The sequence below is a fragment of the Salmo salar genome, chromosome ssa11 (genome assembly GCF_905237065.1).
Source record: "Salmo salar chromosome ssa11, Ssal_v3.1, whole genome shotgun sequence".
Lineage (NCBI taxonomy): Eukaryota > Metazoa > Chordata > Actinopteri > Salmoniformes > Salmonidae > Salmo > Salmo salar.
Genome location: NC_059452.1, coordinates 100,389,418 through 100,406,165, shown reverse-complemented (window position 1 = coordinate 100,406,165; position 16,748 = coordinate 100,389,418). Strand labels below are relative to the sequence as shown.

Genomic DNA, 16,748 nt, shown 5'->3' with positions numbered 1-16,748 from the left:
CTCTCTGAAAGCGGAGTGGTCGACCACAAGGATGGGCAGTAGTTGTCCATTTGGTGATCGCCGTTGCGGTCCCCCTCTAGTGGTTTGCTTTGGTAGGTATCCTGGAAGTTGTAAAGTACCACAGGAATGGCCAGGGGATGTCCTTGTTAGTGATCGCTGTTGCGGTCTCCCCCTCTGGTGTTTACCTTGGTAGGTTCTCTGACAGCGGGGCAGGCCGCCACAAGGATGGGCAGTGGGTGTCCGGATTTGGGATCGCTGTTCCGGACCCGTCGCCTGGTCGTCCAGACTGGAAGATCTGGGCAGTAACTTAGGCAGATGTTAACAACGCACGCACACACACTAACGGAATATATATAATTACATTCATTCCCCAAAGAAGTGGCATTGTGGCACTAAGTGATGGTTGTATGTGGACTTTGTTTATGGCTCTATCACTTCCTAAGTGTCAAAGGAACAGAACTGAAAAGGAATGAAAGCATAAACAAGAGATATAAAAAATATAGTTCTCACACCAAAATCATCTAATTGGACTGAATTCTATATACATCCAAGGTCCTGGCAAAATGACTATCATGGCATTGTCTTTAATGTCATGTCTCGGGTTTTCCTACTTGGTGTTTGTTGCTTAAGCACTAAGTTGATAACTATATGATAAGTCTACAGCTGTAAGGCACTAGTTTTGGGTCGTCTACAGGGATGACCTATGAACTTCTGGGAAGAAAACTGGTGAGTACTGTAGCTGTATAGTCAAAGGCCTCAGAGTAAATGTTCAACTTTACTAAGGCTGGTATTTTGCTCGGAACCTTAAGTGATCCTAGTATAAATCCTAATTGGATGTTACGTTGTACATGTGCGTTTATGCTTACACAAAAGCGCATGTCAAGGGAAGAAAATCAAGTATCCTGGCAGATTACAATTTGTTCAGAATGAGTCTGATGTAATCAGGTAATTTTCAGGTCAATGCCTTTCTTGTTGAGACGGCCACAGTTCTTTCCGGAAGTGTCCACAGGGCAAGAGAAGTTCCTCTCAACTACCGTATTGCATGACTGCAAGGAGGAGGAAAGTTGCTCATTCACAGAGATGGCTGGCTTGAAAAGAATGGTCAATCAGGTATGCTGAAGGAATGTGTCGAGATATCGTAATATCTCCTTGGATATGATTCTGCACCAAGAGGTTTCGAAACGTCTTTTTCCCAAGGGGTGCTTTCGACAGATACCCCTCGTGAATGACTGTGTTGCAGCTAACGTTAGGGGAAGACAGTGTGGTCAGTGGAGTAGGCACTGTGGCCTGTGACCATACATGGTTGGTTTTCCAATCCATCAGTGGAAGTAGCCGATCCATCAAGTCTGCTCCGAGTAGCAGGGGTACAGATTTGAGGCTGGTAACATACACAGGGTGAACGAGCGATACGTCCTGGAAGTGTAGTTTCAGCATGACTCTCAATGTGAGAGGCGAGGAAGTCTGAGTGACCCCTTAAAGTGTAGTATCGCATCGTTCCACTTTTAACCAACGTTTAGTTGGCTTCAAAGCCCTTTTGAGATCATCAACCAAAGTTTGAGAGATGAACGACATTGTCGCACCCGAATCAATTAGCCCACCAAGACTGTTTCCAGGTATGGGGGTTTAGATTCGTGTTTAGTGGACATGTTCCCCACGAAGTGTAGTGTTTGTTCGCAACGAAGTGATGTGCCATTTCTGTTCAAGGAGGAAGTAGATCGACTTTTCGGATTTTGAGTGGGCTTGGCTTTACCGAAGCTTTTGAACTTTTTCTTCGCAACCTTTGTATCAGAGTCTATAGACAAAGCCTGTGGACTTGTTTTTTGATCAAGTGGGCCCTGGATAGGGCCTCGAGTGAGAGCGGGGGAAATTTGAATTTTAACGTCCTTGTGATGGCTATTAATTCCTGCGGACCTGGTGTCCGGTAATTCCTCGTCTAGTCCTTCCCCGTTTAGTCCTTTAGTTCTTCACGTAGTGGACCTTCTGGAGAACATTGGTCTACATTTTGATTGTCCTTTAACCCTTTGTTAACCTTGTGCTCTGACACTTTGTATGGGTTGGATGCAAGAACGTAGCGAACAGGTTGATTGTAGCGGTAGTCGTTTCGATGGCGACGTACTTTACAGTTATTTCGACCGCGGAGGTTATTGGAATCGTGTTTTTTTTGGTAGAAACCGTTGTTGTGCATCATCTCTCAACGCTCCAATACCTGATAATGCACCCTCTAACTGGAGTGAGTGCTCCTGGTCAAACTTCAAAACCGAGTGGTCAGTGTTGTGAACTTTTGATGCCTCAAAAGCTGTGCTTGCAAGCTCTCTGAGTTGTAAGATAGGCAAGCTAACGTGGGCTGCAGGGCCCAAGTAGGTTATGAAGGTGTGATACATGTTCGACAGAAACATTTGTTTGATTGGTAACGGCGCTTCCATTCCTGTTTCAGTGAGTAGGCCAAAGTAAGATGAACGAAGCCTATGATAGTAGGCTTGTGGGTGTTCGTTCCGAGCTTGTTTGACAGTGTTAGCCAGTGAGCTATCGTGTTTGCGAGTTGCAGAACCACTGAACTCTAATTTCAAAGCTGTGGCAAGTTTAGCATAGTCATCTAGCACGTGCTATTGTTGTAGATGAATGAACCTCGTCACGTGTCTATAAGACCTTTGCTTCAACAGGTAAACCCGGTCAGAACCTATAGCGTTCGGGTAGCCATCCAATGCGTCCTCTATGTCAGCTAGGAACGTCTCAGTATCGTTTGGCTGACCTGGAACGGGGTCAAAGGTGCGGAAGTTCTTGATGGGTTTGTCAAGGTATTCTGCGCCAAATGGATGGAGAGGGTTGGCTTCATCCTGTGGGGAAATTGGGGTCGAAAGGCCAAGGTGAGAAGCCAAGCTTTGTTGGCCAAGAGGCACCATATCACTCAGCGCCGAATGGCCAAGAGGAGAAGACTGAGGGACACATGAGGGAGGCAAAGTCTTTACTCCTTTGAGTTGCTTGGATGGGTAGTTACACTGTAGAGCATGACCATTCTGGACTTCCTCCAGATGGTACCTAAGGGTGGTATTCTGCTGCATTGCAGAGTCCACTTGAGCCCTTAGAGTACTGATTTGGGACACGTGAGTGTTGCACTTGCTCCTTTCGGTCTCGAACTTATCTGTCATGGTTTGCAGATAGAGATCTTGAGTACGGAGCAAGAGATTCTGTGATGAGATTTCCTCCAGTTGCTTAGAAATAAATATTTCCATCTTCATCACCTGAGTTCTCTCATCATTCATTTGGTCAGTGACTTCAATGAGTTCTGCTGATTTGTCATCCAACTTAGTCATTGTGTTCATCAATTGATCGTCTTTGGTCTGCAGCATTTTGAGTTGAACCGTGTTACTTTGAGTAACGTTGAACAAAGCTCCATGCATGTTATCAAGTTGAGCGCTCTTGTTTGTAGATAACTTGTCAGATTTATCTAGTTTGGCGTGGACGGAATCGTATTTGGTTTTGGATAAATTTAGTTGTTCCTTTAGAAGGCGATATTGTTCCTGAGAAGACAATTTTGTTGAAGAGTTTGTGCTCGTTCATCGTCAAAAGTTTTTGCAATTACATTTAATTGTTCTGTTTTCAAACGCAGATCCATAGCTCACATAATTTTTCCCTTTTCTGCATTTGTCATTGGTTTCCCGGTTCTCTCCATCTGTCAGTTTATGTCTACCGTTACCTGCTCATGCTTCAGCTGTGTACTGCGGTATTGAACCGATGCCGATCTCGGATAACAAGACATCAGGGCTAGACTGGAGAGAACCTTTACGAGGCCTGAGCCCGATGGTTGATTTTGGAGAGGGTTTTACTGAATGTGCTTTGCAAAAGCAATTTTACTGTTTGATCCATTTAAATGATAAATCAAACCTGTATAGCCATTTGGGAATTAAACTTTAAATTAACCTGAGAGCATTGCTTCATCTAGGTTAATGTGGAAAGTTTAAATTGTCTCATTGTGGAAAACCAATCAATTTAGATATTATTGAAAAGACTGGCTCTATGCCCTTGCTCTATAAATGAATATTGACCAACAGAAATAGTAACGTTTGGCCTAACGGACTAAATCTGGAATTTATAACTCATTGCTCTGACGCTATCGACACACGACCGGAGGTGCTTCCCGTAGCTTGTTCAAATGGAAACACACACAACCAATATCTTTCTCTATTCGCATACAACAGTCTGTTTGCACAATTCTGTTTGCACAATTGATAAATACATAGTTCAACAGCAAAGTCCAATTCTATCTTAGATTCCTCACACGGGGCACCATAAATGTTGTGTCTTTTGGCATCATTAAAAGTAAAGACTTGTTTTATCAAATCAATTCCCTGTAATTATTATTACGTGATTAAACTAATCATGTACATTTATTTATTTAACTAGGAAGTCGGGGCACCAAGGAAAATCTTCAGATTACAAAGTTAATTAATTTTCCTAATATAACCCTTCAGCTCATTGAGGAACTCTCCAAGGGCACCTAGTGGGTGATAGATGACAACGATAATAAGCTTGAGCGGACAAGTGACAGTGACAGCATGGAATTGAAATGAGGAAATGGACAGGTGAGGGATGGAGGACACATAAAATCTCCAGATATAAGTAATGGGTAGCCCTGTGCCACCACTGTGACGACCAGATGCTCTCGGACTATGAGAGTAAACCTAGTCAGATAACGAGAGCAGCTGGAGTAGCAGTGTTGTCTGGGGTGATCCATGTCTCCCTCAGGACCAAAAATCAAGGGACTGAAGAGCAGCATAGGCTGAAATGAACTCAGCGTTCCTGACTGCAGATCGGCAGTTCCAAACGTTACCAGAGACCCAGAATTTCACATGGGTTGTGTGTGCAGGGTACACTAAATTAGAAGGGTTGCAGCCAGGGGGTGGGGCGCATCTGTAAAGCCTACAGGGAGACGAGAGAACATGGAAAACACTCACATAGTTGCCAGAGCTACAAATAGGAGCAAAAATGTGATAATCAGAAAAAAGCTAGATAAGATACATTACAGAACAACTCGGCGGAACTGTCTTACCAAAACAAGTCACAAATTGCCCTGCCTCTTAATCCTGATTGATGTGTCAACAACTATCTGCAAGTTATGAGCAATCAGCAGTTTACACACCAAGACAGGCAGCACTTAATGTAGATGGCCCTAGTTAGAAATAAGACAGTACTAGACAACAGATAAAGACAAAAATTATACTTATCACTCCTGGAGATATCAGGAGTCCTCTAGCTATAGAATTAAGCATAAAAGTAATGTATTACTGTAACACATTAAAGGGTATCCCCAACACCGGTCATTACACAGTACTTGCTTTGATACAGCATTTAGATGACAGTAGGTTACCTGCAATATGATATACAGTAATGAGCTGCTTGTAAGTTACTGTCAAATTCACAGCAACCCCTTTACAGTGCATCCATGAGATCAAAAGTCTAGTTTTAACCACGTTTTGAAACTATGCAGTGTTCATTTACATTGTTTTATTCCACATGTGTAAACAAAGTAAACATTTTAGTTTGGGTTCTGATTGGCCACGGCCGTTGAACTAAGCTCATTGAGGCATTTATAAATTATATTCTTCAAGAATCAATGGCTAATATATGATTCATTTTAAAGTAAAAATAATGATGTACCAATTCTGGATAGCCCCTTTAAGGGTTATACTGCAGGTATGAAAACGTATCAAATGTGATTTGATGACATCAGTCTTATTTGAGTGATGTGACATTTCCAATGAAGATATGATTGTTGCTGTCTGAATGTGCTGTGGCCTCTTCTTTCACAGCACATTCAGTATATGGGAACAAAAACTACCAGACAGCAAAAACAAGTGTAAATGTTTATTGTTTTCCATATTGAATAATGAAATGTTAAAAATCTGGGGCTCAACATCTGCATGACCAGATGACGTTTCGGCCAATGGCTTCCTTCATAGGGGAGAGAACAGGAGAAGTGTGCAGTCATAATGCCTCCTGTGTGATTTTATAAGCGGCAGGCTGCCTGAGTTCCTGTCAGCAGGTTACGGGGTGGACGGAGGGTTTGTGATGTGCATTGGACTGCCCTTGGTAGGCCCACTTGGCCAGGGAAGCCTTGATCTCTTTGGTACGGATGCAGTAGATGAAGGGGTTGAGGAGGGGTGGCAGCAGACTGCAGAATAAGAAGAATACTTTATTAAGACACACACACACGGAGAGGCTGGAGCAATGGGCAGCTACTTGTGTAGTGCCCAGGGAGGAGTTTAGGGGTTAATTGCCTTGCTCAAGGGCACAACAGCAGGTGATGGCATCTAGGACACAGACGCCAGCAACCCACCACTCCCAAACACCTTTTTCCCTGGCAAACATGGGATTCAAACTGACAACCATCTGGTTGTTGGCCTGCTTCTCTAAGCTACCTGCCTTTTGAGGAGGGTTAGGCCGATAACAAAGTCCTGGCTGATGGAGAAGTTGATGACGCTGCTGGTGTAGACACAGCACCGGGGGACGTAGTACAGAGAGATGATACACAGCTGGGAACTACAGGTGGAGAAGGTCTTCCACTGACTCTGGATGGCAGGGGGGAGAAGGGAGAGGGCAAGAAAGGGACAGGACAGGAGGGGAGACAGGGACAGGAGGGGAGGGAGAAAGGGAAAGGAATGAAGGGGAGGGGGAGAAAAAGACAGGAGGAGGGGGAGAGAGGGACAGAAGGGAGACAGGGACAGGAGGGGTTTAGTTCAGACGGGGGAGTCCCTGGATGGATAGCTGTTTTGGGGATAAGTGCCTTTCTCAAGGGCATAATGGCAGTGGTAGTAATGATCTGACAAAAGTAGCCAGATCATTCCAGTTTTGCATCGCCCGGCCAGGGACTTGATCTAGCAACCTATGGGTTCCCAGCCCACCTCTTTAACCTGTGGTCTACCTACCTGGAGAAAATGGCGAGGCTGATGCGGAGGTCAGGGGTCGTGGTCAGGTTGGGGATGTAGGGTGTAGCGTTCACTATGAAGCGGGGGACGTAGTAAATAAGGATGATACAGCCCTGAGTAGCACAGGTAGAGAAGGTCTTCAGCCTGCCCTGGGTTAGAGAGGGGAGAGTAGTGGGTTAGAGGAAAGGTTTAGTTTAGATAAGAACGACACAGCTCTGAGTAGCAGGTAGAGAAGGTCTTCAGCCTGCCCTGGGTTAGAGAGGGGAGAGATGGAGAAATGTTCTGGGTTAGGGTTAGGAGAGAGTAGTTAAAATTAAGGTCAGAGACAGGACAGGACAAGAAATGTGTGATGTAAAGTTGAAATGGTGAACCTGGCAGTCCAGGTTTAGTGCTTAGGAGGCTCCTCAGAAGAGGATGTGGAGGAACATACTCCTCAGTTAATTTCATTAAAAAAAATAGTGAAACAAAGTTTTAATTTTTAGATAAAACCTTAGTAAATATATTCACGTCAGCAAATATTTGATTACAACATACTGTTTTGTAATGAAGGTCTACAGTAGCCTCAACATCACTTTGTAGGGTAGCACCAGGGTGTAGCCGGAGGACAGCTAGTTTCCGTCCTCCTTCGGGTACATTGACTTCAATACAAAATCTAGGAGGCTCATGGTTCTCAACTCCTACCATATACTTAAACATTAATTATGACAACTCCTGGAGGACGTCCTCTAGAAGCATGAACTGACATTGTCCACCAAATCAAAGGATCAGAGAATGAATCTAGTACTGAAAGCATAAGCTACAGCTAGCTAGCACTGCAGTGCATAAAATGTGGTGAGTAGTTGACTCAAAGAGAAAGAAAGACAATACTTGAGCAGTTTTGAACATATTAAGGAGAAGAAAGAAATAGAGAGAGAGAGCTAGCTATATTTCATTGTATTTTTTTCACTTTCATTTACTTAGCTAGCAAATGAAGCTAGCTGCTTTAGCCTACTCAAACACCCAGCTCAAACAAAGAGAGATGCTATGTTAGCTAGCTGGCTATGGCTATCCAACACTGGAACTCTTCCAAGTCAATGTAACCTTTTGGTCTTATTAATTTATTGCTACCGGGGTTCACCAATGTAACTGCTAACCTGCTTGCTGACTGTACACTTTTGTGCATGATTGTAGCGGGTTTACTAACGCGTAAAATCTAGTAGCTATGTTGACTATGACATTAGCTAATATGGTGACAATTATGTAGGTGGTGTGTAGCGGTTATGATATGAAGTGTGGCTTGAAAGGTTTTTTCACCTGGTCACAGACAGCTGATGTGTTGTGCACTGAAGTTCACAAGTGAAGGGAAAAGGTGAGAGGAGGAGAGCACGTAGATGCGAGAAGGAATTGTGCAACGAGCAAAGTGATCATGCTGTTTGTATGTGGCTGCTGTGAAAGTGATCTGTTTGCGTGTGATCAGGAATGAATTCATTCCGCCGATTTTGTTGAAAAACATTTATTAAACGGAAGTAAATGGAACGAAATGGGGAAAAACACACACACCTGAATTTGTCCAATAGAAACTCTCGTTTACAACTGTTGGACTAATGATTACACCCTAGATCAACTAGACCCAGGCAAGCGTGTTCATCGTAGTATTGAATGTTACTGTCAGCTTGATTACTCCAATTTTTCTCTCGACCAGTGTAAACTTTCATTCATAGGCTATGTTGTAGCAACCTCATGTTGGGTATAGGGAAAATTAGAGTATCATGTGTAGTATCCTAAACCTATTGATGTTACGTTGAACTTGTAACAGAAATAAGGCCATGCTCGTAAACATTTAGTGGTGTGGTCACACACCCCCCCCCCCCTCCTCCCACACACCCCTCCTCCTCACACACACCTCCTTACCCCTCCATGCACACCCCTACCCCCACACTCCACACCTCCAGAATTCTGACCTGTGCGTTAGCCATGCGCATCACGGTGACGATGATGTTGACGTAGGAGAAGACGATGAAGCCAAAGGGGAGGAAGAGGACGACCATGGCTAGTGAGAAGGATAGTCTGCTCTGAGACGAGATGTCAGCACACGACAGCCTGTTGAGTGAGTGAGTGGTTGGTTGGTTGATTGGTTGACTGAATGTATTTGATCATTTAAAAAAATACATATACTGTATGTACATCAAGTATAATACAGTAAAGTCACTAGGAGTCAAAAGTAGTGCACTTTAAAGTGAATAGGGAGCAAATTGGGATTCGGAAACTGACTGGTTGAGAGACGTGGTGTCGCAGTAGCAGTGGATGATGCGGTTGGGCCCACAGAAAGGCATCTGGGATGACTGGATGGTGGTGATGGCTGGAGATATCATGGCTGACATCCAGGACAGGGCAGTTAGGAGAGACATGGTCCTGTTGGTCATTAGCTCATTGTACCTGGTAGAGAGGGAGGGAGTGAGGGAGGGAGTGAGGGGGAAGGTGTGAGGGGGGAGAGAGGGGTGGAAGAGGGGGTAGAAGGGGGAGAGATGGGTGGGATAGGGGGTAAGAAAGAGAGAAAGAGAAAGAGAGTTGCCTTCTGTAAAAGGTCGTTATCTTTGAATACCTGAGAGGGAAATACAGGTAGTTACAGGTAGATATATTGACAGTATACTGAACAACAATATAAAAGCTAAATACAACAATTTCAAAAATGTTACTGAGTTTCAGCTCATATAAGGAAATAAATTCATGAGGCCCTAATCCCTGCTTTTCACATGACTGGGTAGGAGCGCAGCCTTGGGTGTGCATGGGAGGGCATGGGCCCACCCCCGTGGGAGCCAGGTCCACCCACTTGGGAGGCAGGCCCAGCCAATCAGAGTATGTTTTTCGCCAGAAAATGGCTTTATTACAGACAGAAATACTCCTCAGTTTCATCCGTTGTCTGTGTGGCTGGTCTCAGGCGATCTCGCAGGTGAAGAAGCCGGATGTGGAGGTCATGGGCTGGTGTGGTTACACCTGGTCTGCGGTTGTGAGGACGGTTGGACGCATTGCCAAATTCTCTAAAACATCTTTGGAGGTGGCTTATGGTAGAGAAATTAACAATCAATTTTCTGGCAACAGCTCTGGTGGAAATTCCTGCAGTAAGCATGCCAATTGCACACTCCCTCAAAACTTGAGACGTGTGGCATTGTGCTATATGACAAAGCTGCACATCTTAGAGTGGCCTTATATTGTCCCCAGCACAATATGCACCTGTGTAACAATCATGCTGTTTAATCAGCTTCCTGATATGCCACACCTGTCAGGTGGATGGACTATATTTGCAAAAAGGGATGTAAACACATTTGTGCACACAATCTGAGAGAAATAAGCTTTTTGTGCACGCTCTCCATAGCCGATGTGAGCAAGACCTTTAAACAGATCAACATTCATAAGGCTGCGGGGCCAGACGGATTACCAGGACGTGTGCTCAGAGCATTAACGGACCAAATGGAAAGTGTCTACACTGACGTTTTCAACCTCTCCCTGACCGAGTCTGCAATACCTACATGTTTCAAGCAGATCACTTTAGTCCCTGTGATCAAGAAAGCGAATGGATCCTTCCTAAATGACTACCACACCGTAGCACACACGTCGGTAGCCATGAAGTGCTTTGAAAGGCTGGTCATGACTCACATCAACTCCATCATCAAAGAAACTCTAGACCTACTCCAATTCACATACTGCCCCAACAGATCCACAGATTACACAATCTCAATCACACTCCACACTGCCCTTTCACACCTGGACAAAGGAACATCTACGTGAGAAGGTTGTTCTTTGACTACAACTCTGCGTTCAACACCATAGTGCTCACAAAGCTCATCACTAAGCTAAGGACCCTGGGACTAAATACCTCGCTCTGCAACTGGGTCCTTGACTGCCGCCCCCAGGTGGTAAGGGTAGCAACAACACATCTGCTATTCTGATCCTCAAGACTGGGGCCCCTCAGGGGTGCGTGCTTAGTCCCCTCCTGTTCACCCACGACTGCATGGCCAAGCACAACTCCAACACCATCATTAAGTTTGCTGACGACACAACAAAGGTAGGTCTGATCACCAACAACGATGAGACAGCCTATAGGGAGGAGGTCAGAGACCTAGTTGTGCCAAGACAACAACCTATCCCTCAATGTGAGCAAGCAAAGGAGCGGATCGTGGACTACAGAAAACAGAGGGCTGAACAGGCCCCCATTAACATCGACGGGGCTGTAGTGGAGCAGGTTGAGAGTTTCAAGATCCGTGATATACACATCACCAACAAACTATCATGGTCCAAACACACCAAGACAGTCATGAAGAGGGCACGCCAACACCTTTTCCCCTTCAGGAGACTGAAAAGATTTGGCATGGGTCCCCAGATCCTCAAGAAGTTCTACAGCTGCACCATTGAGAGCATCCTGACTGGTTGCATCACCACTTGGTATGGCAAATGCTCGGCATCCACCCGTAAGGTGCTAGAGAGGTTAGTGTGTACGGCCCAGTACATCACTGGGGCCAAGCTTCCTGCCATCCAGGACCTCTATACCAGGCGGTGTCAGAGCAAGCCCTAATATTGTCAAATACTCCAGCCACTTAGTCATAGACTGTTTTCTTTGCTACCACACAGCAAATGGTACCGGAGCGCCAAGTCTAGTTCCAAAAGACTCCTTAACAGCTTCTACCCCCAAGCCATAAGACTGCTGAACATCTAATCAAATGACAACATAGACTATTTGCACTGCCCCCCCCCCCTTTACACTGCTACTACTCGTTGTCATTATCTATGCATAGTCACTTTAATAACTCTCCTTAAATGTATATATTACCTCAATTACCTTGACTAAACGGTGCCCCCGCTCACTGACTCTGTACCGGTACCCCCTGTATATAGCCTCACTATTGTTATTTTACTGCTGCTCTTTAATTATTTATTACTTTTATTTCTTGTTCTTATTTGTTTTAGTTTCAATTATTATTTTTCTAACTGCATTGTTGGTTAAGGGCTTGTAAGTAATAATTTCACTGTAAGATCTATACCTGTTGTATTCGGCGCATGTGACAAATAAAATTTGATTTGATTTGAAAGATGAGACTCTCACGAACAAGATGGTGTTCTCTGTCTTGGGACAAGTCTGAAGTCAGTACAGCCGATCTGCCAACTTCTGTCTTTAGGGGGTGAACAGTTTGGGCTACACACTAATCTGTGTAAAGGTGAGACTCTCAGAAACATGTACAATTCAGTTGTTTTCTCTAGGACACCCACAGGCCTCACAAGACTTGTCTGAAGGTCCCCTGGTACCAGCCCAAAAAATGTATGGAATTATATATGGAAACCTTTTAGTGACAAAAATAAAGGGGTTAAATACATGTAAAAAAAATTATATAGAAATGTTTCCTGATCTTTCTTTAATCTCTAAGACACTTGTAGGGGGGGGGGGCTTTGTTGTTCCATGCAATGAATCTGTTATTCAATGCGTTTGTATGGGCTAATAACAGTAAGGCCAAAACTATGTTTTTCATCACATAAAATGAAAGAAAACTGATGTTTCAAGGGGTCTTAATTAGGGCTAGGGGGCAGTATTTACACGGCCGAATCAAAAATGTACCGTAGAATATGCATATAATTATTGGCTTTGGATAGAAAACACCCTAAAGTTTCTAAAACTGTTTGAATGGTGTCTGTGAGTATAACAGAACTCATATGGCAGGCAAAAACCTGAGAAGATTCAAACAGGAAGTGGCCTGTCTGACAAGTTCTTGTTCTTCTTGACTCTCTTTATTGAAAACTGAGGATCTTTGCTGTAACGTGACACTTCCTACGGCTCCCATAGGCTCTCAGAACCCGGGAAAAAGCTGAATGATGTAATTCCAGCCCCTGGCTGAAAAACATTAGCGCCTTTGGTAAGTGGTCTATCAGAGGACAATCAGACTGAGGCGCGTGCACGAGGCGACCCCATGTTTTTATTTTCTCTCTCTTTGAACGTAAACACGCTTTCCCGGTCAGAATATTATCGCTTTTTTACGAGAAAAATTGCATAAAAATTGATTTTAAACAGCGGTTGACATGCTTCGAAGTACGGTAATGGAATATTTAGACATTTTTTGTCACGAAACGCATCGTGCACGTCACCCTTCTTTACACTTTGGATAGTGTCTTGTACGCACAAACAAAACAGAGGATATTTGAACATAACTATGGATTATTTTGAACCAAACCAACATTTGTTATTGAAGTAGAAGTCCTGGGAGTGCATTCTGACGAAGAACAGCAAAGGTAATAACATTTTTCTTATAGTAAATCTGACTTTGGTGAGGGCTAAACTTGGTGGGTGTCTAAATAGCTAGCCCTGTGATGCCGGGCTATCTACTTAGAATATTGCAAAATGTGCTTTCACCGAAAAGCTATTTTAAAATCGGACATAGCGAGTGCATACAGGAGTTCTGTATCTATAATTCTTAAAATAATTGTTATGTTTTTTGTGAACGTTTATCGTGAGTAATTTAGTAAATTCACCGGAAGTATGCTAGTTCTGAACGTCACATGCTAATGTAAAAAGCTGGTTTTTGATATAAATATGAACTTGATTGAACAAAACATGCATGTATTGTATAACATAATGTCCTAGGTGTGTCATCTGATGAAGATCATCAAAGGTTAGTGCTGCATTTAGCTGTGGTTTGGGTTTATGTGACATTATATGTTAGCTTGAAAAATGGGTGTCTGATTATTTCTGGCTGGGTACTCTGCTGACATAATCTAATGTTTTGCTTTCGTTGTAAAGCCTTTTTGAAATCGGACAGTGTGGTTAGATTAACGAGAGTCTTGTCTTTAAAATAATGTAAAATAGTCATATGTTTGAGAAATTGAAGTAATAGCATTTCTAAGGTATTTGAATAACGCGCCACAGGATTCCACTGGCTGTTACGTAGAGAGGTTAAAATTGATCCTTGGTATGACCTTCTGAAAACAATTCAATATAGCTTAGACAGGGCTTAGACTCTTATGAGTTAAGGTTAGGGTTGGGTAGATCTATGTCACCTGAGAGGGTAGCATATAGCCAGGTATCGGTCCATAGCCATGGTCAACATGATGAGAGAGTTAGGGTAAGGGTTAGGGTTAGGTAGATCTATGTCACCTGAGAGGGTAGCAGATAGCCAGGTATCGGTCCATAGCCATGGTCAACATGATGAGAGAGTTAGGGTAAGGGTTAGGGTTAGGTAGATCTATGTTACCTGAGAGGGTAGCAGATACCCAGGTATCGGTCCATAGCCATGGTCAACATGATGAGAGAGTTAGGGTAAGGGTTAGGGTTGGGTAGATCTATGTCACCTGAGAGGGTAGCAGATAGCCAGGTATTTGTCCATAGCCATGGTCAACATGATGAGAGAGGTGAGCGCTCCAAAGTAGTGGATGAATTGTTTCTGTATCAGACACATATAGAAAGAGATGCCAGCGTCGTCCCACCAGTACCGAGCTATCACTTTGGGAAGGGCCACCGTGCAGAAGCCTGAGAAAGTACAAGCACCGCAACATATCAAAATGTAAATACATATTAATCAATTGATTAGTACATTTTTTTGGTGCAATGTAGATTGGAGAACAGACCACACATTTGAACAGGAAGTTCATGGTCACATGTCCTTACAGACACACATTCTAACAGGATAACCTTTCTGTCATGAAGACTTCTGTCTCTTACCTATATCTGACAGAACCAGGCTGAGTATCTTACCTATATCTGACAGAGCCAGGCTGAGTATCTTACCTTTATCTGACAGAACCAGGCTGAGTATCTTACCTATATCTGACAGAACCAGGCTGAGTATCTTACCTTTATCTGACAGAACCAGGCTGAGTATCTTACCTATATCTGACAGAACCAGGCTGAGTATCTTACCTATATCTGACAGAACCAGGCTGAGTATCTTACCTATATCTGACAGAACCAGGCTGAGTATCTTACCTATATCTGACAGAGCCAGGCTGAGCATGATGATGTACATGGGTTTCTGCAGGCTGCGCTCCAGGGCAAACAGCACCACCAGCAGGAAGTTCCCCACCACCGTGATCACATAGATGAAGAAGAAGAACCAGGCCACCAGCTGGTATAAGGATGGATGGAGTCCCGGGAAGCCCACGATCACAAACTCTGACACACGTGTGTAGTTCCTTGGGAGCATACTGTATGGGGAGAGAATAGTATGGGGCGATCCCACCTCTGCCACAAATGTACTGAGGAGAGAATAGTATTGAGCGATCCCACCTCTGCCACCAATATACTGAGGAGAGAATAGTATGGAGCGATCCCAGGGGCGTCATGCACTCTAAATATCTGAGGGGGCACAAAGTACTTGAGGGTGGTCTGGAGGGGGGCTAGATTTCTTTATTTTTCAAACACCTGAAACAGCTTTTTCCTACAATCCAGAGCCATAATCATTTCTCTGCATATCTAAGCATACCTCTTGAGCTGTCTGTGTCCTGACTGGTGGTTATATTTTTAAAGAAGCAAATTTGCTTCTCTCCATCGCTGCTAAAATCTATGTTAAGGATTGAAAGGAATGATATTCTTATTCAGTACATTTAGTTATTACTTGCTTTTCTAAAGTCTGTCAACCTTGGCAGCAGGAATGCTAGCTAAGATTGCTTCTCTAACTTCATTGGTAGCCTGAAATGGCTTCTTGGTAGCTAGTTATGAGGTTGGAAAATCTGGGCCAGCTAAAGCCAACTTCATAACATTGGTTGGTGGCTCGTAGTATTAAAAAGAAACAACAACAATTAATAAAAACAAAAATTATAATTATTATTACAGGACAAATCTTGAGGGGGCACGTGCCCCTGTGCCCCCTATGGGCATGGTGCCTCTGATCCCACTGCTGCCACCAATGTACTGAGGAGAGAATGATTGTCAATACAACCCCATTATGATAAAGAACATGCCATGGAGCGGCAGGTAGCCTAGTGGTTAAGAGGTTGTGCCAGTAACCGTAAAGATTTATCGGGTTGAACCCTCGAGCTGACTCGGTGAAAAATCTGTCGATGTGCCCTTGAGCAAGGCACTTAACCCTAATTGCTCCGGTAAGTCGCTCTGGATAAGAGTGTCTGCTAAAATGTAAATGTAATTATGATAGACAATACACCATTGTTATGATAGACAATACAACATTATTATGATAGAGAATACACCAGACACAAGTTTAAATTGTACCTAAATAAGGGGATTATTTAGTAGCAGTTACTGAATGATGTTTGCTTGATAAAACAGTTAACAAAGACCTTACAGTATAATAACATGTATAATATAACATTACAGTATAATAACATGCAGAATCTAAAAGTACATAGTCATAACATAACAAACAGTATAATGACAACATGATACCTCTCTTTTTGATGGTGGCCAGAGAATGGAGTTGCCTTCACACACCTTCTGATTTAAATACTATCGACAGGGGCTCCATCCTAAAGAGGGAGTGTGTGTGTGTGTGTGTGTGTGTGTGTGTGTGTGTGTTTGCACGTGATACTCTTACTGTACGTAATGGGGATGATTCTGTGACTGGTACCGTATGTGCCTTCTATGAAGTTACAGGCCATGCCTCCTCTCCCATTACAAGAAATGCATGTGTGTATGTGTGTTGGTTTGTTTGTGTGTGTGTGTTTGGTAAATATCATCTGATTCCTTGACTGTGTAGATTATGTATATGTATTGTATACTGCTAGAATGAATAGTCCCTGTAAAACAGTCATTTTCAAAGTCGAGGTCGCAACCCAAATATACTGAACAAAAATATAAACGCAACATGAGCTGAAATAAAAAAAATCATATTAATTCTCCATACGCACAAAAAG

At 43.5% G+C, this 16,748-nt stretch overlaps 1 protein-coding gene across 1 annotated transcript; it reads right to left on the bottom strand.

Moving 5' to 3' along the window:
* Positions 1-5,906: 5,906 nt before the first annotated feature.
* LOC106563807 (olfactory receptor 10A4-like) lies at positions 5,907-15,082 on the bottom strand. The gene is made up of 6 exons (XM_014129669.1): positions 14,866-15,082; positions 14,232-14,409; positions 9,174-9,338; positions 8,864-9,002; positions 6,924-7,072; positions 5,907-6,169 (listed from the first exon to the last, which is right to left on the bottom strand). Exons 1-6 carry the CDS (start codon positions 15,080-15,082, stop codon positions 6,034-6,036), a joined length of 984 nt encoding a protein of 327 aa, XP_013985144.1. The 3' UTR covers positions 5,907-6,033.
* Positions 15,083-16,748: the final 1,666 nt, after the last annotated feature.